Consider the following 26,684-nt stretch of genomic DNA (forward strand, 5'->3'; position numbering starts at 1 on the left):
ATTCACGCTCTGTCGACAGAGCAGTGGACAAGTGGGGAGCCAGCTGTCAATCAGCAGGACGTCAGCATTCACGCTCTGTCGACAGAGCAGTGGATAAGTGGGGAGCCAGCTGTCAGTCAGCAGAACGTCAGCAGTCACGCCCTGTCGACAGCAGTGGACAAGTGGGGAGCCAGCTGTCAATCAGCAGGACGTCAGCATTCACGCTCTGTCGACAGAGCAGTGGATAAGTGGGGAGCCAGCTGTCAGTCAGCAGAACGTCAGCAGTCACGCCCTGTCGACAGAGCAGTGGACAAGTGGGGAGCCAGCTGTCAATCAGCAGGACGTCAGCATTCACGCTCTGTCGACAGAGCAGTGGATAAGTGGGGAGCCAGCTGTCAGTCAGCAGAACGTCAGCAGTCACGCCCTGTCGACAGAGCAGTGGACAAGTGGGGAGCCAGCTGTCAATCAGCATGACATCAGCATTCACGCCCCGATATCTATTTATGCAGGTAACTATAAGGGTACCGTCACACTATAACATTTCGATCGCTACGACGGTACGATTCGTGACGTTCCAGCGATATCGTTACGATATCGCTGTGTCTGACACGCAGCAGCGATCAGGGATCCTGCTGAGAATCGTACGTCGTAGCAGATCGTATGGAACTTTCTTTCATCGCTGGATCTCCCGCTGTCATCGCTAGATCGGTGTGTGTGACACCGATCTAGCGATCTAGCGATGCGATCCAGCGATGCGTTCGCTTGTAACCAGGGTTAACATCGGGTAACTAAGCGCAGGACCGCGCTTAGTTACCCGATGTTTACCCTGGTTACAAGCGTTAAACTAAAAAAAAAAAAAAAAACAGCACATACTTACATTCTGGTGTCCGTCAGGTCCCTTGCCGTCTGCTTCCCGCACTGTGACTGCCGGCCGTAAAGTGAAAGCAGAGCACAGCGGCTGTGCTTTCACTTTCACTTTACGGCCGGCAGTCACTGAGTGCGGGAAGCAGACTGCAAGGGACCTGACGGACACCAGAATGTAAGTATGTGCTGTTTGTTTTTTTTTAGTTTAACGCTTGTAACCAGGGTAAACATCAGGTAACTAAGCGCGGTCCTGCGCTTAGTTACCCGATGTTTACCCTGGTTACCCAGGGACCTCGGCATCGTTGGTCGCTGGAGAGCTGTCTGTGTGACAGCTCCCCAGCGACCACACTACGATTTACCTACGATCACGGCCAGGTCATATCGCTGGTCGTGATCGTAGGTAAATCGTATAGTGTGACGGTACCCTTACTGTGCAGAATTATTAGGCAACTTAATAAAAAGAAAATATATTCCCAACTCCCTTGTTTATTTTCACCAGGTAAACCAATATCCCTTCACAAAATTTAGAAATAAACATTTCTGACATGCAAAAACAAAACCCTTAAAAATTTGTGACCGATATAGTCACCTTTCTTTATGATGACACTCAGCAGCCTTCCATCCATAGATTATGTCAGTCGCTTGATCTGTTTACGATCAACATTGCATGCAGCAGCCACCACAGCCTCCCAGACACTGTTCCGAGAGGTGCACTGTTTTCCCTCCCTGTAGATCTCACATTTTATGAGGGACCACAGGTTCTCTATGGGGTTCAGATCAGGTGAACAAGGCGGCCATGTCATTATTTTTTCTTCTCTGAGACAGTTACTGGCCAGCCACGCTGTGGAGTAGTTGGAGTCATGTGATGGAGCATTGTCCTGCATGAAAATCATGTTTTTCTTGAACGATACCGACGTCTTCCTGTACCACTGCTTGAAGAAGTTGTATTCCAGAAACTGGCAGCAGGTCTGGGAGTTGAGCTTCACTCCATCCTCAACCCGAAAAGGTCCCACAAGTTAATTTTTGATTATACCAGCCCATACCAGTACCCCACCTCCACCTTGCTGGCGTCGGAGTCGGAGTGGAGCTCTCTGCCCTTTACTGATCCAGCCTCTGGCCCATCCATCTGGCCCATCAAGAGTCACTCTCATTTCATCAGTAACATTTTGTTACTCCAGTAACATTGCAGCTCTGAAATATGGCAAAACTGGTGGCAAATGGCATCTTCACACTTGATTTTCCTCAATTCATGGGCAGTTATTTTGTGCCTTTTTTGCCCAACACGCTTCTTGCGACCCTGTTGGCTATTTGCCATGAATCGCTTGATTGTTCGGTGATCACGCTTCAAAAGTTTGGCAATTTCACCTAACTGGCTCCTAATTTATTCTGCAGCAGGACAGCAACCCCATACCAACAGCCAATCCAATATCATTAAGAACTACCTTCAGTATAAAGAAGAACAAAGAGCCCTGGAAGTGATGATACGCCCCCCTCCCCCAGACATCGAATCTGTCTGTGGTGACAATTAGTTGTAGAAGATGTCTGGAACAACCTCACTGCCGAGGTTCTTCATAAACTGTGTGTAACTGTACCTGAAAGAATTGATGCTGCTCTGAAAGCCAAGGAAGGTCACATTAATACTGATTGATAGTCATTTCTCTTTTGCTAGTTCTCTTTGCATTTTGTTAATTATTGTTAAAGCATAACTCCAGCTTTTTTTTTATTGAAGCGTTGGAGTGGCGCCACTAACGTAAGTTCCCTGCTCCCAGTGTTAAGCTTACCTGCCGTTGTCTTCATCTTTCATCAGCACCGATCTGGTCAGTCTCCAGCAATTTGCGACCTGTCGGATCGTTGGAGGAGACAGAGGTCCCTTTTCAATATAAGTCTACAAGAGTCAGAACAAGGCTCTAATAGACTTACACTGAGACCGTTACTTCGGACTTCTGTTCAGCCAGAAGTTGTGGCCACAAAATGGCCGCACGGGATCGGCGTCTGGAAGAGCTGAAGATGACAGGGAGTATAATATTAGGTGAAGGGACCTTACATTAGTAGCACCACTCAAAAAAAAAATCACACAGAACTCAATCTGATGGAGACTTTGTGGCCCGATCCAAGGAAATCCCACCTGGCAACTTTTTCTTGTTAATTTTTTTTGTTTTGTTTTTACTCAATTAGGTCATAAAATATATTGGGGCACAAGAGACAGAATGAAGTAAAAATAATAATAATAATAATAATAATAATAATAATAATAATAATAATAATAAAAAAAAACAGATTATTTTTGGCTTGACTGATCATTCACTGTAGGTGTACTGTCAGGCAAAGAAGTCAGACAGTGAAGAAGAGACCGGCAGGAACCCTTCTTCCTTGGTTCAGTCACATTAGTCCCGCATCACTGCTCCAAGAAATTTTTTGCTGAAACATTGATATATGTAACAATGGAGCCTGTCTCTCATTCATGCTGCCCACGGTTTAGGCAGAACGAATCACCTGACAGGTCCCTTTTAATTTATTTGCACACATGTACCCCCCTCTATCTATAGGGATGATTGGAATGAGAAAATGTGATGAGGACAATGTCTACATTCTTCTGTATGTTCTCTTGCATTAGCAATGTGCAGTGTTTTACTCAAGTCTCCTTTTCTGCTTTTTGTGATATTCCAGAATTTAGTAGCACACACCAACATATTTTCTTATATCTATTAGCTAACCAGCTGAAAGAATACACAAGATACTTTCCTTTGTATTTCCAGTGTCACAACAGTAAAACAAATCTATTATTTATTCCATTTTTATCAGGAAATGACTCCAAACATCCATAGCAGAAAACATTTACCATGTGCTACAGCAATAAAAGGCTTAAACCACGGAGGAGAACATCAAACCATATGATCAACAGAAGACAGCGGATCTCGGTCCACCTTATCCCCCGGCACACAAATGTTCTAACTGGGTCTCTTCGCACAAAGTAACAAAGCCTTTGAATGCTGACTACAAGCGAAAAGTCCCGAAAAGCCTCTAACCATGCCAAGCCTTATCAAAGCACCTTAACTAATCTTCTCAACCTGTTCCGCTCTTGCCTAAAGGGCTCGAAATCACCGCATTTAGTAACAGTATAAAAATAGACAATGCTGTGGTTCACTGTGTCCAACTGCATTACCAGTCCTACAGCTATAGTTCGTTAAAGCCAGGGACATGTAGCAATTAAATACAACTATTCCATTTTCCGGAACACTACACAACTGATTGAAAGATAGAGCGGACGCTGAAAAATATGCTCACGCACCGTGCGCACTTACAGACTGGGTCTGACAAAGATTCAGTCTCAAAAATATCGCCTGAAAAGGCTCATAGGCGTCACATATAGATTATTTTCTCCACACTAATCGTGACATTTCCATGCAATGAATATTAGAAGACTGTCTTCACATACACGTCAGGCTCCATTTGACGCCATCACATGAGGCATTTGACTGGAACGGCGAATTCCCCTGTGACTTCACAACATGACACAAAGCATGGCACATTGCGGTTTACAGCAGCGCTGCGCGAGAGCGGCTAGAGCCACACTACTTGTATGGTAGGAGCATTAATTAGCTTTACTTAAATTATCTCATTTTAACATATCAGTGCGGTAATTTCTAATGTCCATCAGAACAAGCTAATTTATGGTTTCTGACAGCACACACGGCAAGCCTGTCTCCGTTGCCTAATCTGTGTGGCTTAATTAGTAATACAGAATTAATTCTGACACCTTCAAAAATGGGAAACAGTAAGACCATTGGTAGGTCATATTAATGCATCTACATCTGGAATACTCGCCTCAGCATCTTACACTAATTAGATTTTTAAAGGAAATTGTTCTCTTGATTAGCATCCCCACCCTCCACAACCTCAGCTTGCTAATATTAGTCTGAGGAGTATCACCTCCATTTTCTATGGCATTAAATGTACATTCTCTCTGTATTCAGTTCACTTATCACAGAACACAATTACCAACAAAAACTTCCAAGAACAAGGTCTCACAATAGGGTGCATGCATCTTAAAGAGACCTGTCACTGGTGCACTAGTAGGCTGTTTTTATGCATTTTATTCCTGAAACGCCCCCGAGTTTCCAGTTTTTGGTTTAAAAATGTTTTGTCAAAAAAGCCATAGGGTTCCAAAGACACGGGCCTTTTTATTTTTGGAGCAAATTTTTATGGTTTTCACCAAAGGGGTGCGGCTCATAGCATTTTTAGGGGGAATGTCTTTAGGCTGCTCTGCATTATTACCCTGTGAGCTTCGCCCCTTGGTAAAGACCATAAAATTGGCACTAAATAAAAAGCCATATGTCTGGCACTGTAAGCCACAGGACGGAATACTTGAGAGCGTGTGGGTATAAAATAGGAGCAAAATCTGATGTCCTTTTACCTGGTGACAGGTGCTCTTTAAGTATGGATACCAAACATGTTTTGTGCCGAGTGCGAAGCATAGACAAATCAATTGTTTCTGGGTGGGTTAAGAGAGCAGATTAGGAGATAGTCCGTAGCTGTGGATGATAATAATGGTTCGAAAGCGTCACAATTAGTGATGAGTGAATATAATCATTACTCGAGATTTCCTGAGCACGCTCGGGTGTCCTTCGAGTATTTTTTAAGTGCTCGGAGATTTAGTTTTCATCGCCACAGCTGAATGATTTACAGCTACTAGCCAGCATAAGTACATGTGGGGATTCCCTAGCAACCAGGCAACCCCCACATGTACTCAGGCTGGCTCGTAGCTGTAATCACGCAGCTGCATCAACAAAAACTAAATCTACGAGCACTCACAAATACTCAGACCCCCCGAGCGTGCTCAGGAAATCTCGAGCAACGAGTATACTCGCTCATCACTTGTCACAATCAAAACAGGAAAATGTGATGGGTCGTTTTAAAAGTTTACAGGTTTCTGTTTAAAGAAGACTAGGTTTGTATATATGACATAAGTAATGAGTAAGTATAAAAAACAAAAGCTATCCTCACCCAAAGTTATAGTAGTTACAGCTGGCAAACGCAGACTTGTCTAAGAGGAGATCTCATACTCAGCCACTATTCTCTTGGTAATATCCCAACATGTGGAGGCTCTCCAGCAATCTTTACATCTCCTTTATGTTCAAGCCGACTACCTGGACTAGGCAAAATAAAGTATCCATTTTGCACTGGAGTGTTTCCTTTACGCTGCATTCCCAAGATGGGTTTTTGGTGAATGTTTTACAGTGCGTATTTAAAAAAAAAAATGCAAATAATCTATTTTACTTACCGTAATAGGTGCAGAAAATCTGCAATATAAAAAAACTCACCAAAAGCTCATGGTGGGAACGTAGGCTGCTCACTTATAAAACAGCATATATATATGCAAAATAAGGGCTTGTTCACACGCTGCATTTTTTCTATATTTTTTCTGCATGTTTTTCAAGGGTAAAAACAGCTGCAGTTTATAGTGCCAAAAAAAGTGAGTAAGATTTCTGAAATCTCATGCACATGCTAATTATTTTTTTCATTGCGGATTTTAAACATGCGTTTTCCAAATCTGCAGAATGTCATTTCCTTCAGTGTTTTTGCAGCATTTTTCATCCATTCAAATAAATGGAGAATAACACAAGTAAAAACGCACATAAATGCATTAAAACCGTGTATTTTGGATGTAGTGTTTTTTTTACTGCCAAACACTCTGGTTTTTGGGTCAGGCTATATAAGGCTAGTGCCAACAACAAAAATAAACTAAACGAAACAGCTCAGCGCTGAGAGGGAAGGCCAATACCTAAGGCTCAACGGCATTTGTAGATTGTGAGCCCTCGCGGGAAGGGTCCTCATTCCTCCTGTACCAGTTATGACTTGTATTGTTTAAAATTATTGTACTTTTTTTCATTATGTATACCCCTCCTCACATGTAAAGCGCCATGGAATAAATGGCGCTATAATAATAATAATAATAATAAGTGTTAAATTAGTGGGGGTTTGAAATACCATTTTATTATTTTAGGACATTTGATGATTTTTTTTTTTTAGCTGTTCTTGAAAAATGCAACTAACCCATTAATCCTATATATAAAATTAAAAATGGCATACACAGGCTAAAGCAAAGCCAGTGGAAAAGGAGGCCATATATGTGGCAAAGAGCGCATCCCCACAAGGAACATCACCAATACATAATAATGCACAATAATACATAGTCCTCGTACATGTAAGCAAAGGGATAACAATTTATCACCTCTTTTGTGCCAGTTAAAGAAAGACAAAAATGAACAGAAATGGAAGGGATGTACTGCTAGTGGGCGCCGCACTTCTGCAAGCATTTGTATGAATGAGCCTTTGCAAGCATTTTCCAGCAAATCTATTTTGTATTCTTGCATTCAATTTTGAAATCAGGGATAGAAACGCCAACATTAAAATACATACCTTACTCACAATACCTCCCTCCCAAAAAAGTGACTCAACTGTACGCTTTCTTTAGTGAGGACTTGGAGAGTGTATCTTGAAGCTTACGTTTTACATATATCTCAATACAGTGAAAGCAAGATGTTCTTTCACATTTAAATGTGGATTCCCGGCAACAATTCAACTCATTATGAGCGCTTGACGGCTTTGCCCGTTTCAATAGGCCGGCATTTCTAATCGCTTGTATATGCTATATTTTAATTCAAAGAATCAAAAAGGAAGAGAAGAGCCTTGCTTCAATCAGAAGAAATTTTTGATACACTTTCAAATAACTTAGAAACATTTTTTTATTGATCTATACATTAGGCGCAAAAACTATTTAAAAGTTAGAATACCTGTCACTTGAAAATTTATTTTTAATTATAAATAATTTAATATTTCCAACTTTGCTTTGAATAGTCATATTGCCCATGTAAATAACTTATAAGATCTTTGGGAAAAAAACTACTTTCACTCTTTGGTTGCAGGGAGGAAATGATATAAGAAATAAAAACAAAATCACCTGTATTATTCACCTGTCAAAGGTAGTATGTCATCAAAAAATAGCTGTACAAGAAAAGTATGATAAATCCAATTACATAAATAAAAAAATAAAAAAAAACTCAAAAATGACAATGTTGGCCCCCTGCAAAAAATCTGGGTGAAATGGAGCAAGAGGGTGAGGTACATAAAATAAGGACAATGAGACAAGGAGAAAATATGTGCAACTGAGTTAACACTCAGTGCTAGGAAACATAAGGTGGTTAATAACGGAACAAACTGGCTGGCTCACTGTTAACAATGGGGTAACACAGGGGTCAGTATTGGTCCCTTTTCTTAAATAATAAATTTATGACCATGTAGAAGGTATACAGAGTAGAATTTACGGTAAATATTAGTGATGATCGAGTATACTCTTTGCTCTGGTTTTCCCAAGCACGCTCAGGTGTTTTCCGAGTATTTGTAAGTGCTCAGAGATTTCGTTTTCGTTGCCTCAGCTGCATGATTATATGTGGGGATTCCCTAGCAACCAGGCAACCCCCACATGTATTCAGGCTGGCTAGCAGTCGTAAATCATTCAGCTGAGGCAACTAAAACTAAGTCTCTGAGCAGTTACAAATACTCAGAGACCACCCGAGCAACAAGTATACTTATCACTAGTAAATATCATAATAAGCTATGGAAGATAATCAATACAGGCAAGAATAATATAATATTCTAGAGAGATTTGGGGAAGCTGGAGGCATGGGCTGAAAAATGGCATGTTCTCAAATGGGGCTGTGCCCCCAGGATAGTCCGAAACTGTCCAGTCAGTGCCAGACTATCTATAGATTCCACATAAAAACAGAATGCTCATGCACATCTATCACATTTTTATTACATTTCCAGGAGGAAAAAACAAGGACCACCATTATACAAAGCTCTAATAATTCCCAGAAATGTTATTCATGTAAAATAAAAATATGGTATGTACTAACAATCACAAAAGTGAAGTAAAGTCCATAAGAAATATACTTATTTAACTCCTTACTGACAGAGCCAATTTGCAGCTTTATGATCAGGCAGAGCCAATTTGCAGCTTTATGATCAGGCCAATTTTTACAACTCTGACCACTGTCACTTTATGAAGATACAAGATGGTGGCCCGATTCTAACGCATTGGGTATTCTAGAATATGCATGTCCTCGTAGTATATTGCCCAGCCACGTACTATATTGCCCAGTCACGTAGTATATTGCACAGCGACGTAGTATATTGCACAGCGACGTAGTATATTGCCCAGCCACGTAGAATATTGCCCAGCTACGTAGAATATTGCCCAGGCACGTAGTATATTGCACAGCCACGTAGTATATTGCACAGCCACGTAGTATATTGCACAGTCACGTAGTATACTGCCCAGCCACGTAGTATATTGCACAGCCACGTAGTATATTGCACAGCCCACGTAGTATATTGCACAGAGCCACGTAGTATATTGCACAGAGCCACGTAGAATATTGCCCAGCCACGTAGTATATTGCCCAGTCACGTAGTATATTGCACAGCCACGTAATATACAGCACAGAGCCACTTAGTATATTGCACAGCCACGTAATATACAGCACAGAGCCACTTAGTATATTGCACAACGACGTAGTATATTGCACAGCAACGTAGTATACAGCACAGTCACGTAGTAAATTGCCCAGCCAGGTAGTATATTGCCCAGTCACGTATGTAACAGGTTAAAAAAATAAAAAAGAAACATACTCACCATCCGAAGAGCCCGTTGTAGTTCCGGCGCTTGTGTGCGGTGTCCGGTCCCAGGATTGGTATGAGCGCAGGACCTTCCATGACATTGCGGTCACATGACCGTGACGTCATGGAAGGTCCTTCTGCCATAGCATCTTTGGAAGCGGAACCTGCCGCTTGCAGTGCCGAGGAGAGGACGCGACGGCAGAAGGTGAGAATAAGGGTTTTTTTTTATTATTATTTTTAACATTAGATCGTTTTACTATTGATGCAGCATATGCAGCATCAATAGTAAAAAGTTGGGGACACACAGGGTTAATAGCGGTGGTAAAGGAGTGCGTTACCCGCGGCATAACGCGGTCCGTTACCGCCGGCATTAACCCTGTGTTAGCGGTGACCGGAGGGGAGTATGCGGGCGACAGGCACTGACTGCGGGGACTAAGGAGCGGCCATTTTCTTCCGGACTGTGCCCGTCGCTGATTGGTCGCGGCAGCCATGACAGGCAGCTGCCAAGACCAATCAGCAAATGAATAACCGTGACAGAAGGACAGACAGACAGACGGACAGACGGAAGTGACCCTTAGACAATTATATAGTAGATAACTCTGGAACGCTTTAACGGATCCCGCTGATTCTGAGAATGTTTTTTCGCGACATAGTCATAACATTTCTTCGATATTACTTGCGTTTATTTATGAAAAAAGCTGAAATATGGCGAACAATTTTTAAATTTTGCAATTTTCAAACTTTTAATTTTTATGCTTTTAAAATCAGAGATTTACAAAACCTTTTTTTTTTTTTCTTTAAATGTGAGGGACCACCTCACATTTAACCCATTATCTACCAATGTCCTTTTTTGGGACGCCTAATCTTTAGCTTCCAGCAACTAAGATTTTATAATTTTTATAATTAGGTCCAATTTTTTGTGTTGTGTTTGTAAAATGAATGTTTTCAAAATAGGAAATCATGTCATTGTAATTTTTAATTGAATATTGGGACACCCTTTTCTGAAAAATCCGTATTTGTAAAAATTTTAATTTGGCAAGTAATGGGTTAAAGCCACTTTGAGGCGTGTACATGATAGAAAATACCCAAAAGTGACACCATTCTAAAAATTGCACCCCTCAAGGTGCTCAAAACCACATTCAAGAAGTTTAACATTTTATGTTCTTCACAGGAACTGAAGCAATGTGGAAGGAAAAATTAACGTTTAACTTTTTTTTTTTTTTTACAAACATTTTACTTCAGAACCAATTTTTTTTTATTTTCAAAAGTGTAAAAAGAGAAAATGAAACACAAAATGTGTTGTGCAATTTCTCCTGAATACGCCGATAACCCATATGTGGGGTACACCACTGTTTGGGCACATGGCAGAGCTCGGAAGGGAAAGAGTGCCGTTTGACTTTTCCAATGCAGAATTGCCTGGAATTGAGATCAGACACCATGTCGCGTTTGGAGAGTCCCTGATGTGCCTAAACAGTGGAACCCCCCCCCCATAAGTGACACCATTTCATTAACTAGACCACCAAAGGAACTTATCTAGATGTGTTGTGGAGAGCACTTTGAACCCCCAAGTGTTTCACTAAAGTTTATATCGCAGAGCCATGAAATAAAAATCTTTTTCCACAAAAATGATTTTTTAGCCGGCAATTTTTTATTTTCACAAGGGTAACAAAAGTTGTTGTCCAATCTTACCCGAGTACGCCAATACCCCAAATTTGGGGGTAAACCACTATTTGGGCGCACAGCAGAACTCAGAAGGAAGGGAGCACCATTTGACTTTTTGAACGCAAAATTGGCTTGAATCAATGATGGAGCCATGTCACGTTTGGAGACCCCTGATGTACCTAAACAGTGGAAACCCCCCAACTAACTCCAACCCTAACCCCAACACTAATCCCAACCCTAACCATAACCCTAATCCCAACCCTAACCTTAATGCCAACCCTAACCCTAACTTTAGCCCCAACCCTAACCCTAACTTTAGCCCCAACCCTAACCCCAACCCTAACCCTAACTTTAGCCCCAACCCTAACCCTAACTTTAGCCCCAGCTCTAACCCTAATGGGAAAATGGAAATAAATATATTTTCTTTATTTTATTATTTTTCCTCAACTAGGGGGGTGATAAAGGGGGGGGTTATTTACTATTTTTTTTATTTTGATTACTGTGATAGGGTCTATCACAGTGACCAAAATGAGCCAATAGGAAAAATGTCCCTATTGTTGATGGGTGCAGGCCGGCAGATCTCTGCGGGCACACTGCGCATGCGCCCGCCATTTTGTCCCGGAAGAAGCCGGAGGCACGGGGGACAGAACGGGGGGACAGCAGGGACAACGGAGGTACCAAGGGGGAATTGGAGACCCTATTTCTCTCTCCTCTGATGTGCGATCACATTAGAGAAGAGAGAAATTAAATGGCAAATCGATCGCAATCCCGGGGTCGGTAAAAACCGACCCGAATCATGTTCTCTGGCGTCTCGGCTACCCCGGGCAGCCGAGACCCGGGAGAAATTCTGACTTTGGGGGGGCGCTATACACTTTTTCCACAGCGCCATTAATTAACGGCGCTGTAGTTAAAGTACCCTTGACTACCGTTGTGAAAAGGCGTATCGACGGTCATTAAGGGGTTAAAGAATATAATTTTTACACTGATAATCTCTAACAAGAGAAAACATTCTTCACCTGAAAGTTGCTTTCAAACATCAATTGTTTTTTCTTCTAACAGAATTTTGTCTTATGAAGCATGTCCTACGCGTGTTAATTCAAGAAAAGAACAAAAGTTTGAGATTTTATAAAGCAATGGAACCTTATAAACAAAAATGATTTTCGGCATATGCCATTGTCTGCCATTAATTTAGATAAATGAATTTGGCAATAGGCTCTATGATTACTGTTATGAGAACATTTTTGGTGGTGTTTTAAAAGTGTCGAAACATGATCACAAAAGATTGTCATTCAACAATTCTAGGATGAATGCACACATCAATGGTAAAGTAAACATATCCACAGAAGTCTATAGGCTGATACTTTAACTCCTGTACGCCTTTAAAGGGCCACTGTCACCCCCCTCCAGCCGTTATAAACTAAAAGAGCCACCTTGTGCAGCAGTAATGCTGCATTCTAACAAGGTGGCTCTTTTAGTTTTTGTTACTGTTATTTCCACAATAAATGTATTTATAATTCTGCTGAAATACCTATCTTTGTCCATGGAGGCGGGACTGAAGCCTCCTCTTAGAAGCGCCCAACTGCCGTCAGTCATCTCTTGTGTAGATTTTCGCTGCCCCCTCAGCGCTGTTATTGTGTGAATTGCGGCGCCTGCGCTCTGCTCTTCTGCCTTGCGCAGGCGCATAGAGCATTATCCGTCCGAGCGCTGGTGCCGGGTTCCGTTCTGCGCCTGTGCGGTCAGCCTGTTACTGAATCCCCGCCCAGCACTGTGTTATGCAGTATGCACAGTGCGGGGCTGGGATTCCTGGGCATGCGCACCTTCCAGCGTTGTTCTGTGCGGCTGTTCCAAACGCCAGCAAGGATACCTGTATATTCCGGCAACGCTGAAAGGCGGGGGACCTGGGGAGCATCTGAGAAGCGCAGTGCGCATGCCCAGGAATCCCAGCCCCGCACTGTGCATAATGCATAACACAGTGTGGGGCGGAGATTCAGTAACAGGGTGGCCGCACTGCCCGCACAGGCGCAGAACGGAACCCGGCACCAGCGCTAGGACGGCAAATGCTCTATGCGCCTGCGCAAGGCAGAAGAGCAGAGCGCAGGCGCCGCAATTCACACAATAACAGCGCTGAGGGGGTGGCGAAAATCTACACAAGAGATGACTGACGGCAGTTGGGCGCTTCTAAGAGGAGGCTTCAGTCCCGCCTCCATGGACAAAGATAGGTATTTCAGCAGAATTATAAATACATTTATTGTGGGAATAACAGAAACAAAAACTAAAAGAGCCACCTTGTTAGAATGCAGCATTACTGCTGCACAAGGTGGCTCTTTTAGTTTATAACGGCTGGAGGGGGGTGACAGTGGCCCTTTAAGTGTATTCAAGAACATATAACTTTTTTTAATTTTTTTAAAGAAAAATGGAAAAAAATAATTACGGCATATGCACTAGCCTTCAGCGATACAGTTGCACAAGGAGTAGCTATAGCGACAAAGCACAGACAAATATGGACCACATGTTCTCAGCTCCATTTATTCAGTTTTGCAGTGGATAGAGCCTAAAACCCACTTCATAAATTTATAAAGACCAGCAAATTTGTGCAGATCATAACCAAATGACGCAATTAACAGAAATCACTACTTAACCGATTAAATGGATGAATAGAAAGTGCAATGCTTCACAACTCTAAGCTAATAATCTGAAGAATTACATTAATAGCTATTCCCTAATATATTGTACTCAGCTGAACATGAACATAGGGCACAGCAGAGATGCAGCCTACTGACAGACTGCAGTGCATCTGTGGAGGAAAGACATTCACGAATTCACTTGCTTTATGTTCAGCTAATGAAATGGAATTGCTACAAATGTTTTGCAAATGTGTCACAAAACCATATGAACAGTTTATATGGTTGGTTTGAATCTTCAAAAGAATCTGTGAGCACAAAATGTCAGTTGAAACTAAGCATAGAACTGTAGCAAAGCCAGGTAGGCTAGGGTTAAATCCTAGCTCAACAGGTTTTTATTAGTTCACCCGACTAGCCCTGCATATAACTAGGCTAGCTGTTCTCCAGCTCAAGGTTGCTGACCAGACTGGATGTGTCTAGGTGTGGAAGAGAGAGACAGGCTAGAATTCCTATCAGAGAAGAATCTGCATAGGCAATGTGCATAGAATTGCAAGTATCATTGGTTGCTATGGACAATAGCTGTTTTGTTTGACAAAGCTGGGGCTAGCTCAGCTGTGTATGAGTAGCCAGGGTTTGTTTTGTTTAGTTGGCGGCTCGACAAGACTAGGAATTAAAGTTTATGATTTTGTTTTGGTGCTGTGCAACCTGTGGAAAGCAATAAAAACTGCACGTGTTTGGACCAAAACTGCACTGCCTATGTGAACGCTACCCAAGGCCTACTGTCTATCATTTCCTACAAGACATACACCTAATAAAAATCGTACCTTGCTGACAAAATCGTGGATTTTGCCACAAATTATTCTGTATTCAAATATACTTATGAGAGGTTTGGTGAACCCTTGACGTGGTTGAGCAGTTCATTACATATTTGCATCCATCAGCTCCCCCTCTTCCATGATTAACTGCTCTGCATTCACACGATCTAGTGAAGGCTATACACAGAAAACAAAATAGGTGGAAAGGCGCACTGAACTTTTCAGTCACTCCAAGATTGCACCAAGCTCCTCAAGGCATATCTGAATACAGAACAATTTTTGGCAATTTGTACACCAACAGTAGGTTGTGTTCACTATAAGTAGTTGTGCTTGGTTTGAACAGCCATTTTGTTTTCATAAACGGTTACACTGCCAACACAATCACAGTGTGTACTTACCAAGGTCAGTGTTTGGACCTGCAAGAAGCTGTTTAAACTTTTCCAGGCGAAAGGCTTCTCTTTCAGATAAACCAGCAGTGGTCAAGGAGATCTGGTCAGTTGACTTCCCCATAGGTATTGTAGATGGCGGATATGGTACCGACTGCTGTCTCTGCAAGGAATGTTTTTCACCTGCAACATGAAGTACAAAAATGTGTGCTTGGTTATGAAGAAAGACATTGGTGTAGTCCGGATCATGAATAAACTGTAAGAAGTTAAAACATAAAACAATTTTATGTAGAAGCATAAATCACTCCGCAGCTAAAAGGAACACATAGGACCATATAAATTATCCATTCTTAATGGGTTCAATGAAGTAACAGCTACTAGAAAAGCAGATGTCCAGTAGAGAAAACTTGTTTAAAGAGTGTGTGGAAGGCTACATCACACATCTAAAACAAGAGAATACGACTGATTGAGGACATTCTAAATCATCAGTATCGTCTGAGAACCACTTTCTTATGGACTAATAGAAATGGAAGACTTCCGGCACAGGAATCCTTTTTCAGTAAAAAAAATTATTTATTTAAACATCTCCAGTGATTATAAACAACATAATGGGGACCCCCTCAAAGGCCTGATGCGTTTCGGACCCAGTAAAAACAGTGCTTCCTCAAAGGTCTTTGAGTGATCAGGCTCTTTTCATCTTCTCGCCCTACTACTTGCACCAGTGACCTTATTCCTTCACACCTTCTCAAGTCCATTTCCTCAGCTGTCACCACTCACCTAATAAAAATATTCAACCTCTCTCTCACTCTTCTGTACCTTTCCTTCCTCATTTAAACATGCCAGAATACATCCATTACTTAAAAATACTATCCCTCGACAAAACTGTGCTGCCAACTATAGACCTGTCTCTAATCTTACCTTCATCTCTAAACTCCTGGAATGCTTGGTCCACTCCCATCTAATCAGTCATCTCTCAGATCACTCTCTTCTTGACCCTCTACAATCCGGTCTTTCCTCCTATACTCTACTCTCTATCTACTAGCAGCTAAATATAATGGTCACTACTCTATGCTAATTCTCCTGGATCTCTCTGCAGCATTCAACACTGTGGATCACCAGCTCCATCTCACTATGCTCCGCTCCATCGGCCTCAAGGACACTGTTCTCTCCTGGTTCTCCTCCTATGTCTCTAACCGTTCCTTCACTGTGTCTTTTGCTGGCTCTACCTTCTGTTCCCCTTACTTTCGGGGTTCCTCAAAGATCAATCCTAGGCCCCCTCCTCTACTCCTTGTATACTGCCCCTATTGGACAAACAGTAGATTTGGTTTCCAGTACCATGTCTATGCTGATGACACCCAATTATACACCTCTACTCATGCAATCATGCCTGCATTATTAAGAAACACCAGTGATCGTCTTACCACTGTCTCCAACTTCATGTCCTCCCTCTATCTGAAACTGAACCCGTCAAAAACCTAACTTCTTTGTGTTTCCTCCCTCCACTAACCTACATATGCCCGACAGTCATTTCTGTATGTGGTTCTACCATTACTCCCCAGAAACATGCTTGCTGTCTTGGGTTCATAATTTATTCAGATCTTTCATTCACCCCCCACATCCGATCACTGGCTTGCTCTTGTTATCTGCACCGCAAAAACATTTCTAGAATTCGACCTTTTCTTACTTTCGACTCTACAAAAACTCACTGTAGCGCTTGTTCATTCTCGTCTGGACTATTAAAACTCTCTACTAATCAGTCTCCCTCTTACTAAACTCTCCCCTCTCCAATCTGTTTTGAGTGCTGCAGCCAGGATCATATTCCTCACCAACTGCTACACAGATGCCTCTACCCTGTGCCAGTCACTGCACTGGTTCCTCATCCACTCCAGAGTTCAATATAAACTTATCAGTCACACCCACAAAGTGATCCATAGTTCAGCACCACACTATATCTCCTCCATTGTCTCAGTTTACCACCCATCCCGTGCCCTCCATTCCGCTAATGACCTAAGATTAACATCCTCAATAATCTCCCACTCCCATCTTCAAGACTTCTCATGTGCTGCGCCAATTCTTTGGAATGCACTACCCAGGACAATTTGATTAATCCCCAATACCCACAGTTTAAGCATGCCCTAAAAATGCATTTCTTCAGACGGGCCTATCGCCTCAACATATTTAATCTAACTATCCCTATGTTGCCCATTCAAAATTTTCTTCAAAACCAGGAACCTTGTATCCAGGGCTGTGGAGTCGGAGTCATGGAGTCAAGAGCCCATTTTGGTGCAGTCAGAGGTTTAGCTTACCGACTCCACAGCCCTGCAAGGACAGTGGAGTCGGAGTCGTGGAGTTGAAGTTGGAGCCCATTTTGGTGGAGTCGGAGTCATGGAAATTAAGGAGTCGGAGTTGGAGGTTTGGTTTACCGACTACACAGCCCTGCTTGTATCATCGGTCCTCTCACACTTTATGCATTTAATAGCCCTCTATGTCTGTACTCTTACACATACTCGTTGATTATCAGTTCATGCAGCATTAAATGAACACCCTATTTATTACATTATGGCTGGTCCGTACAATGAAAGCAATTGTTACCATCCACCTTTCGTATCTCCCCTATTTCCTCGTAGATTGTAAGCTTGTGAGCAGGGCCCTCACGCCTCTTGATATCTGTCGATTTATGTGATTATTGTTATTCTGTAATGTCTTATTGTCTGTACAAGTTCCCTCTAAAATGTAAAGCGCTGCGGAATATGTTGGCGCTATAGAAATAAAATTATTATTACAATCCGAAGAAGCGACTCCCACTAAGGCAGACCTGACACATCCATGTAGTAATTATACATGATACTACATGCAATATAGATTATAGATTTAGCTTAAGAATTCAGACATCAGTGATTTTTTCCACCTCAAAAAACGGTCAAAGTTTCATCACTGTTTTGGCTCAGATTTTCATCAGTTAGGTCAGTGTATCAGTTTTTACCACTTTCATTTATTTATAAAAAAAAAAACAAAAAAAAAAACAAATAGAAAAAAGTGAAAACGGAAATATCACACTTTAGGCTCCCTAATTAACCTAAGATAAAAGCTTTAAAAGAGAACCTGTCACCAGGTTTGTCCCATAATAATTTTGTAATAATCACCTACAGGGTGGTCAGGTGCGATGGACGTTACTGGTCTTGGTCTAGTGACTCCTCGCTTCTTGCAAACTCTTCCTCCTTCTTGCTTCGTGTGGATCATGGATCTGACGTCATCCAAACAGTGTCCCCGGCATTGCACTTCTGCACAGATGTACTCCTCTGCCCTGACGAGGGTAGAGTAAAGTACTGTAGTTCACATTTCTCGAGGTTTTTTTGCCTTTTGATGCACCTGCACGCTGCAGTACTTTACTCTACCCTAATCAGGGCATAGAAGTACGCCTGCGCTGGAGCACGATGCCGAGGACTCTGTGTGGAGGACGTAGGATGCACCATCCATGCAAAGCAACGGCATTGCAAGAAGAGAGGAGGCATCAGACCAAGAGCAGCGACGCTCAATGGACCCGACCACCCAGTAGATCTTTTTGTTGTCTTGCAAGCCAGATTGGGGGCATATATACAACATATTAGAATGCTTTATATCAAAGGCTGAAAGTTACTGGCCTTACCTCATATGGGACAAACCGGATGACAGGTTTCCTTTAAAAGCTTCTATGTAGGGTTAATTAGGGAGCCTAAAGTGTGATATTTCTGTTTTCGCTTTGTTCTATTGCAGTAGGTCTTTCTCTTGTCTTACAGGCTGAATTGGGGGCATAGATCATATTAGAATGCTGTATATCAGGACTGAAAGGTACTGGTCTTATCTCATATGGCAGAGGAAATACGGCACTCCCGGTCAAGATTAGTTGCCCTGGTAGGATCCCAATCCATAATATAGAATAAGAAGAAGTGAGTATAGTGAAAAAAATGAGACTTATTACAGTGGTCCTTATAGATATTGTGTATCATACGTGACATTTCGGTCAGTAAAGACCTTTATCAAATATACACGTGTGTCAGGCTACAGAGTGTGGGAGAAGATAGCTGTGTGTATGGGCGACATCCCAGTGCTCCATGCTCCAGCGACAGACCACTAATAAACGTCTAATTTTTCCACTATACTCCGGATTATGGGACGAATCTGGTGACAGGTTCTCTTTAAAGTTTGAAATTATCTTCAAGATTTTTTAATACACAATACCTCCCCTTTCTCTACAAAAAAATCATGTAAGTTAAATGTAATGGCACATAAAGCAAAAATCATTTCACAAATAACAGAAAAAATAAGACACATATCATCTGGATTTTTTCAAGGGCTAACATGTGGCTAAGAATTTCTACCAGGTTTCCTAATAAACCATTTTTACAACAGGACTTTCTTTTCGTACAGCTCTTGTTCCCGTGTGTCAGCCAAGAAGATGGGACTATTCGATTTCTAGCCACAAAGTAAACGTTAATCTTTATGTGAATGAACATTTAATAGCATCTTCCAAAAAAAGAAGAAAAGTTTTCATAGGCATACTGTAAAAGCTTCAGGTTCAATATATAAATGTTTATGACTAAACCTGAGAAAGCCTGAAGATGTGAGAACCTGCCCTCTGATAATTTCTAGACATTCACAATAAATCACCAGAAACAGGGAAAGAGTGTGAAAACTTCCAAGACCTAAAAGACCTGCCATAAGCAACATAGAACCAAGATAAGCCAGACTGTGAAAGGCCAGGCTTACAGCATGCATCAATGGTGGGTGTGAAAGACCGGACAGTCAGCGACAGCAGAGAACAAGGGACAAAACAAAGTCTTTACTTACACCAAGTTTTCTTTGAATTTAAAAGCAAACTTATCCTTTCTTAAAATCGCAAGACCACTTTAGACGACTGAGCTCTGCCTAATGACATCATACATTAATAGCAGCAGCTCAGTGTAGGATTAGGCTACTTTCACACTAGCGTTTTCTGCAATCCGTCACAATGTGTCGTTTTGCAGAAAAAACGCATCCTGCAAAAGTGCTTGCAGGATGCGTTTTTTCCCCATAGACTTGTATTGACGACGCATTGCGACGGATTGCCACACGATCGCATCCGTCGTGCGACGGATGCGTCGTGCTTCTGCGGACCGTCGGGAGCAAAAAATGCTACATGTAACTTTTTTGCTCCTGACGGACCGCTTTTTCCGACCGCGCATGCGCGGCCGGAACTCCGCCCCCACCTCCCCGCACCTTACAATGGGGCAGCGGATGCGCTGGAGAAATGCATCCGCTGCCTCCATTGTGCAATGCGTTAAACGCTAGCGTCGGAATCTCTCCCCGACGCATTGCGACGGGGAGATTCCGACACTAGTGTGAAAGTAGCCTTACATTCACACATCTATGTGTGGTTTTTTTCCTGGACACCAAACAAACCCGAAGAGTTTCTTTGATCCAAACACACACAAATTATAAAAACAGATCTGTGTGTCAGATCAATGAGACTCAGAGAAGGTCCTTTTATCATCCTTTTTGCTGATCAGACTCAGCCATTAAAGTCTATGGTGATCTGTATAACATGAGGATAATGTTCTTTGTACTTTCATGTTCTATCTGTAAGTCAGCCGTTATTCCTAGTACATTAAGAGTCAATGGATGAATAAAAGTTTAGACAGTCTACCTCCATCATGATATGACACGAAGAAAAAAATGGACCACTTTACCCTAATATCAAAATACACATGGGTGAGTGAATGTAGCTTTGAGCGTTAGGCTATATTCACACACACTGGGATTTCTTGGTAGACAGCACATGGAGCCATAGAGTTTCCTGGAGTGAAATCCATGGGAATCAGTGGAGGTCCTTTTCTGATCCATGCTTGAAGATCAGAATTGGTCATTCAAGTGTATAGAAATCCTTGAGATACGGATTGAAATCAGGACGTTTCTGATTTGCTTTAGTTTTGCATCCATCTTTCACGGATCTGTTGCTTAATGATAAAATTTGATATTAATCGATAAATATGAATAAAAATATGCCTTTCCAGAGGACCAGATGAAACTAGAATGACACCTAAGAAAAATATAATGGTAGACTATAAAACTGAAGAGAAGTAGACTTCTAAAGCAACAGTAGATGGTCGATACTTAGCCAGTGTAATGTCAGCATTAACATATAGACATTTCTGAAGAAAAATAAATAAGCTAGAATTAAACAAGATGGAATGCTAGGTCGCTAAGGGATCAGATTACAGCTGAAAACTGAAGGCGGGGAGGGGCAGTGTGAGGGACGCAATGATTAACACATACGGTTTAGTAGCTTTCTAGTAAGTGTTTCTTACACCTCAGCTTGACTTCCAGGTAAGGCTACTTTCACACTAGCGTCGGAATCTCCCCGTCGCAATGCGTCGGGGAGAGATTCCGACGCTAGCGTTTGCTGCATTGCACAACGGAGGCAGCGGATGCATTTTTCCGGCGCATCCGCTGCCCCATTGTAAGGTGCGGGGAGGTGGGGGCGGAGTTCCGGCCGCGCATGCGCGGTCGGAAAAAGCGGTCCATCAGGAGCAAACAACGTTACATGTAGCGTTTTTTGCTCCTGACGGTCCGCCAAAGCACAACGCATCCGTCGCTCGACGGATGCGACGTGTGGCAATCCGTCACAAATGCGTCATCAATACAAGTCTATGGGGAAAAAACGCATCCTGCAAGCACTTTTGCAGGATGCGTTTTTTCTGCAAAACGACGCATTGTGATGGATTGCAGAAAACGCTAGTGTGAAAGTAGCCTAAACTGCTCAATACTTCTGTATAAAGCCATCCAAGCTGCTGCTTCTATACATTGTCTACATTAACCCTTCAGGTCTTTGTGCTCTGTGTATAAGTGACATCATAGTGACTAGTTTCTACCCACTAAGGCTACTTTGACACTTGCATTTTTAGCAATCCGTCGCAATCTGTCGTTTTGGGCAAAAAACGGATCCTGCAAATGTGCTCGCAGGATGCGTTTTTTGCGCATAGACGTGTATTGCCGACGGATCGTGGCGGATGGTCACACGTCGCGTCCGTCATGCAACGGATCCGTCGTGTTTTGGCAGACCATCGGCACGAAAAAAATGTTCAAGTGAAGGTTTTTTTGTCCGCCGCATCTGCCATTTTCTACCGCGCATGCACGGCCGAAACTCCGCCCCTCGTCCCCAAACTTTAGTCTGGGCAGCGGATGCGTTGAAAAACTGCATCCGCTGCCCACGTCGTGCATAAATTTCACAACGTGCGTCGGCCCAACGCATAGCGACGGACCCGTACCGACGCTAGTGTGAAAGTAGCCCAACTCCGACATTTAAAAATTACAACGTCACAATTTTGGAATAATGTTAATTACAGCCGAACAAAGAGAACCATTAAAAAAAATGATAGATCTTGATTAAATATAAGATAAAACAACCCGTTATTCTTGCGGGGGCCCGTAAGAATCTGGTGTTGCGAAATGCGCATCGAGTGGAGGAGGGGAAACTGCTCCATCCTACAGCACATATTCTCCACTAAGGTAATAATTTGTATGGCTTTTATTTTCTCACCTATGTAATTGCATTAGTCAGTGGATCCTATACTACTTGACTTACAGCCATTTTCTACTGAATAACTTTATATGCAATCCCCTTTATCCGGGCAGCTTTTGAATGGCAGCTACATATTATATTTGATACATCTATTTGATCTGTCCTTAGCTACTCTGGATAATATAACTTTTTACATTTTAACCATAATTCTTTGCCAGTGGTACTGCATAGTCTCTGCACATGAGATTTTTTAAATGACGGTAATTTTTTTTTTTTTTAGGCAATCATAATTTTTCTTAAAGATGTATTAGTTATACCCCCTCTATTTGGCACTCGGCTATTGTCACTGTTTCTTCAATTTTATTACCAATTGTTTGACCTGACCAGCAGCGGGGACCGCCCCTGGGTGAGTATAATATAACGTCTTTTTCTCCTCTTTCAGGTAACATCGGGGGCTTATCTACAGCATTACAGAATGCTGTAGATAAGCCCCTGATGCCGGTGGGCTTACCTCACCCGCGAATTTCGGGGTGACAGGTTCCCTTTAAAATAAAGCATCTGTATTTTTATAAGACCCCGTGATTTCCTGTTGATTGAGTAGGTATTTCATGAAGTTATCCATGTGAATTAAAAGTTTGCCCATTTTGGGGTACCGTAATTAATGTACATAATGATAGCTTATTCTCAACTGCCATTTGAAATGAGAAATACGTTTCATGGTGAATTTATTTTATTTTTTTTTTAAAGGAAAAATAAATTAATGTTTTGGAGGTGTAGAAAATATTTTTCATTGCCAAAACTTATTGAACATGTCTAACTAGAATGGCACATGCCAAGAGTGTATGTCTTAGAAAGGTGTGAATAGTCGTGCATTCAATGAGATTGCATTTAAGCATCATGAATGCATAACATTTTGTATAGATTTCATTTACGGTAATTCTAATAGTTAGAGACTATTGATCGTTCATTTTTTGTTTTAAATACTCACCCTTATTCAATGTTGCACTAACTTTACAATACTTTTTAATTTTTGAAGGGTAACAACATTCGCTGAAATGAGCAGAGTGTTGAAAATATGGTGTCTTAGTTCAGATGCCTCTGATGGCAACTCAGATTAATATTCCATCAGTGCTTTAATATTCCATCAGTGCTTATGGCGGTGAAACCCCTTTACAGAGTATAAGGGAAAAAAAACCTGTCTCAACTATTCTTATTAATTTCAGTGAAAAATAAAATCTAACATTCTACACATATAATTTAGACATGTTCTTTAAAAATACAAAACTACTAGTACAAGGCTTTTAAGAGCAGAAGCACTTTTCTATATGTTCCCCACTGTGAAATGTCTATTTATTTTATGTTCTTACTATAGCTTTTCAAAAAAACATGTTGCCATAGCAACTTAAAGGTAACTGACGTCTCAACTTGTCTCATCTGATGCCCACTGCAATTACTAACAAAACTGCAACGTACTTTATATACCATAAACTAAATATTCACCCTGCAAAATCTCTCCAACGTGGCCACTTGAAGATGGCCACTAGGAGCCTCCGTGCTGTGTAACCTGCTGTCCACTGCCTGTTGTCCAGTGTAATCAGTCCCTAGCAGCAGACAGGCAGTGACAGATCGCAGAGTGGGAGGGCTCCTAGCATTCATCTGCATGCTCCAAAGGCTTACATTAGGGTTTGTTTACATGTTGCACTTTTTGCCTTGTATTTGAGCATTTTTGCCGTGAAAGAAAAAACAACATTTTATTGACTCAGAAACTTGAATGGAATTTGCAGTTGTTCCTTACTTTTTTCTTGCAGATTTGAAGCAAGTTCATATCATTCATTCAGCATCATTGTCTGTAGCGTTTACCACCAGTTCAAATGAATGGGAAAATCGCATTAGAAAAAGCAGAAAAATGCAGGCAAAAAAATGTGTGTCTTTTAAGCAGCGTTTTTCCTCTGCCAAAAGACATGTTTTTGGTGATGAAACATCTGCTGAAAGTACTTATCGTGCACCTACCTCTATAGTCCATGTACTATTTTGTGTACCTGTTTAACACACTGCAAGAAAGTAAACTGTCCTACAGTATGGACAGTCCGTCTTTGTGTATCCACTCTACTTACCAGAAGTAGCCATGAACAAGGTCCAGTGAGAGCCGAAATGCTGGCCATACTGTTTCATAAATTATTGCTGAGTAGTGATGAGCGAGTATACTCGTTACTCGGGTGGTCTCCAAGTATTTGTGAGTGTTCGGAGATTTCGTTTTCCTTGCCTCAGCTGCATGATTTACAGCTGCTAGCCAGCCTGAGTACATGTGGGGGTTGCCTGGTTGCTAGGGAATCCCCACATGTAATCAAGATGGCTAGTAGCCGCAAATCATGCAGCTGAGACAAGGAAAACTAAATCTTCAAGCAGTCACAAATACTCGGAGACCACCCGAGCAACAAGTATACTCGCTCATCACTATTGCTGACACATCGATGAATCATTCAGAATAATTCCACCTGCAATCTCCGAATGCCGAGGTTTCTTCTTATCTTGTCCACATGTAGAGCAGTTAGGACCTCATATGGAGGGTACATGTGTAATGCATGTTCATCATTCCTTTACACCGACACGTATAACTAACTTACAGGGACGTATTTGAAAGGAAAAAATGCATCTCTTAACCGAAACAACTTATCAAATCGTTATATTCCCATTTTATGTTCAGTCTGACCCTGAAGTTGCGCGACTCTAGTTCTTCTTACTAACATATGTTTGTCTTAAGAAGAAAAGAAGAAGGCGGAAGACTGTTACTCGTGCCTTCTGATCAGACTACAAAGAATGTTATTTTTTCAAGTCTGTAACCATGGTGACAAATTGCTCACCAAAAGAACTGCAGTAACGAAATACTAGAGATTTTAAATAATGACTGATGCCTTCTCACAAAATATATACGGTAACCCTTCCACCCAAAAAAAAAACAAGCAATAATTTATTAACAGATTTTACAGGAAAAAAAAAAGAAAAAGATATGCTTCGACTTCCTGGTGTGCAGATGTAAAAAGCAAACAAGCAGGTGCATGTTACTGCATTGCCTCCCGGCTACTTGCTTGCTGGGGGGCGGTGCGCTCCTGCTTGACAGTTCAGATCAGTGCTGAAACCGTTGGCTTCAGCCGTGTGCTTAACATTGTTACAAGCAGAGTCAACTTTGGAGGAGCGCAGGGGAACTGTAGCGAGCTGGGATTGGGAGGTAACAGTCAGCAACCAAGCCCGCTATAGAGCGGCGCTTACAGGCTATCAAAGGTGTCTGGTAACCTAGGTGACAAGCTGTAAACAAACTAACTGACAATTGTTGATTTTTAATAACATGTGAATGGTAAACAAATGTTTTAATATTATCTGTGTAATCTTGCCCATTTAAGATGAGGAATCTAACCCTTTAAAAATATAGCTGAGCTGCAAAACCAGAGACAGTCTATGGACACGTGTAACTGTTCCTGAAAATAAATGTGTTTTTTCAGCTCCGACGACCCTTTTAATTTCTAAAAAAACAAGTAACATTTACCTGCTTTCAAAGAAAAATGATTTAATACAAAGCACAGTGTTTTGTTTTTTTGGGCTGCGATCCTTAGAGGAATGTGGTTTTAAAAGTTGTCTGTAATTACAATCTGCGGTAAAGAACAATTACATTACCTTGGTGCTTGCAAGTAATTAGTGCAGGAAATGGACTTTAAACGGTTATTAGCCCAGTACTCGAAAACCATTACAATTGCTCAAAGCAGCCGAAACCTTCAAGCTAACCAAGATTTCTAAAGTGTGCATACGTCACATCTGGTCTCATTCCCGGAGGGATAGTTATGACTGTATACCTGACGCCAGTGATTTTCTGCAGCAGTCACATAAAAGACAGACAAGACATAACTATTGCAAACAACAGGAACCACCAGAGCAGTAGCGCAGGAGTGAATGGGGATTGCCGTAAAAAGACATAATGCCTTTATTGCACAGCGAATAAGCCTCCTTACCTTGACAAGCCAGAGCTCATATGTCGCTCTCCACAAGGAGAAACCTTACCCCTTAGACCCCAGTCTAGAGCCTCTCACCTAGCCAAATCAGTTCTCATGCTTCACACTGATGAGGGCCAACAGCCCGAAACACCGTGTCT

The 26,684-nt window shown here is 41.8% G+C and overlaps 1 protein-coding gene across 1 annotated transcript in view; it reads right to left on the minus strand.

Annotated features, from left to right (window-relative positions):
• Nucleotides 1-26,684, minus strand: part of TBC1D22A (TBC1 domain family member 22A) — an 859,623-nt gene that overhangs the window by 774,014 nt on the left and 58,925 nt on the right. The window contains exon 4 of the mRNA XM_069764980.1: nt 15,019-15,189. Coding sequence (XP_069621081.1) covers nt 15,019-15,189 — 171 coding nt within the window. The remainder of the gene's footprint in view (nt 1-15,018; nt 15,190-26,684) is intronic.

The sequence above is a fragment of the Ranitomeya imitator genome, chromosome 4 (assembly GCF_032444005.1).
Source record: "Ranitomeya imitator isolate aRanImi1 chromosome 4, aRanImi1.pri, whole genome shotgun sequence".
NCBI lineage: Eukaryota > Metazoa > Chordata > Amphibia > Anura > Dendrobatidae > Ranitomeya > Ranitomeya imitator.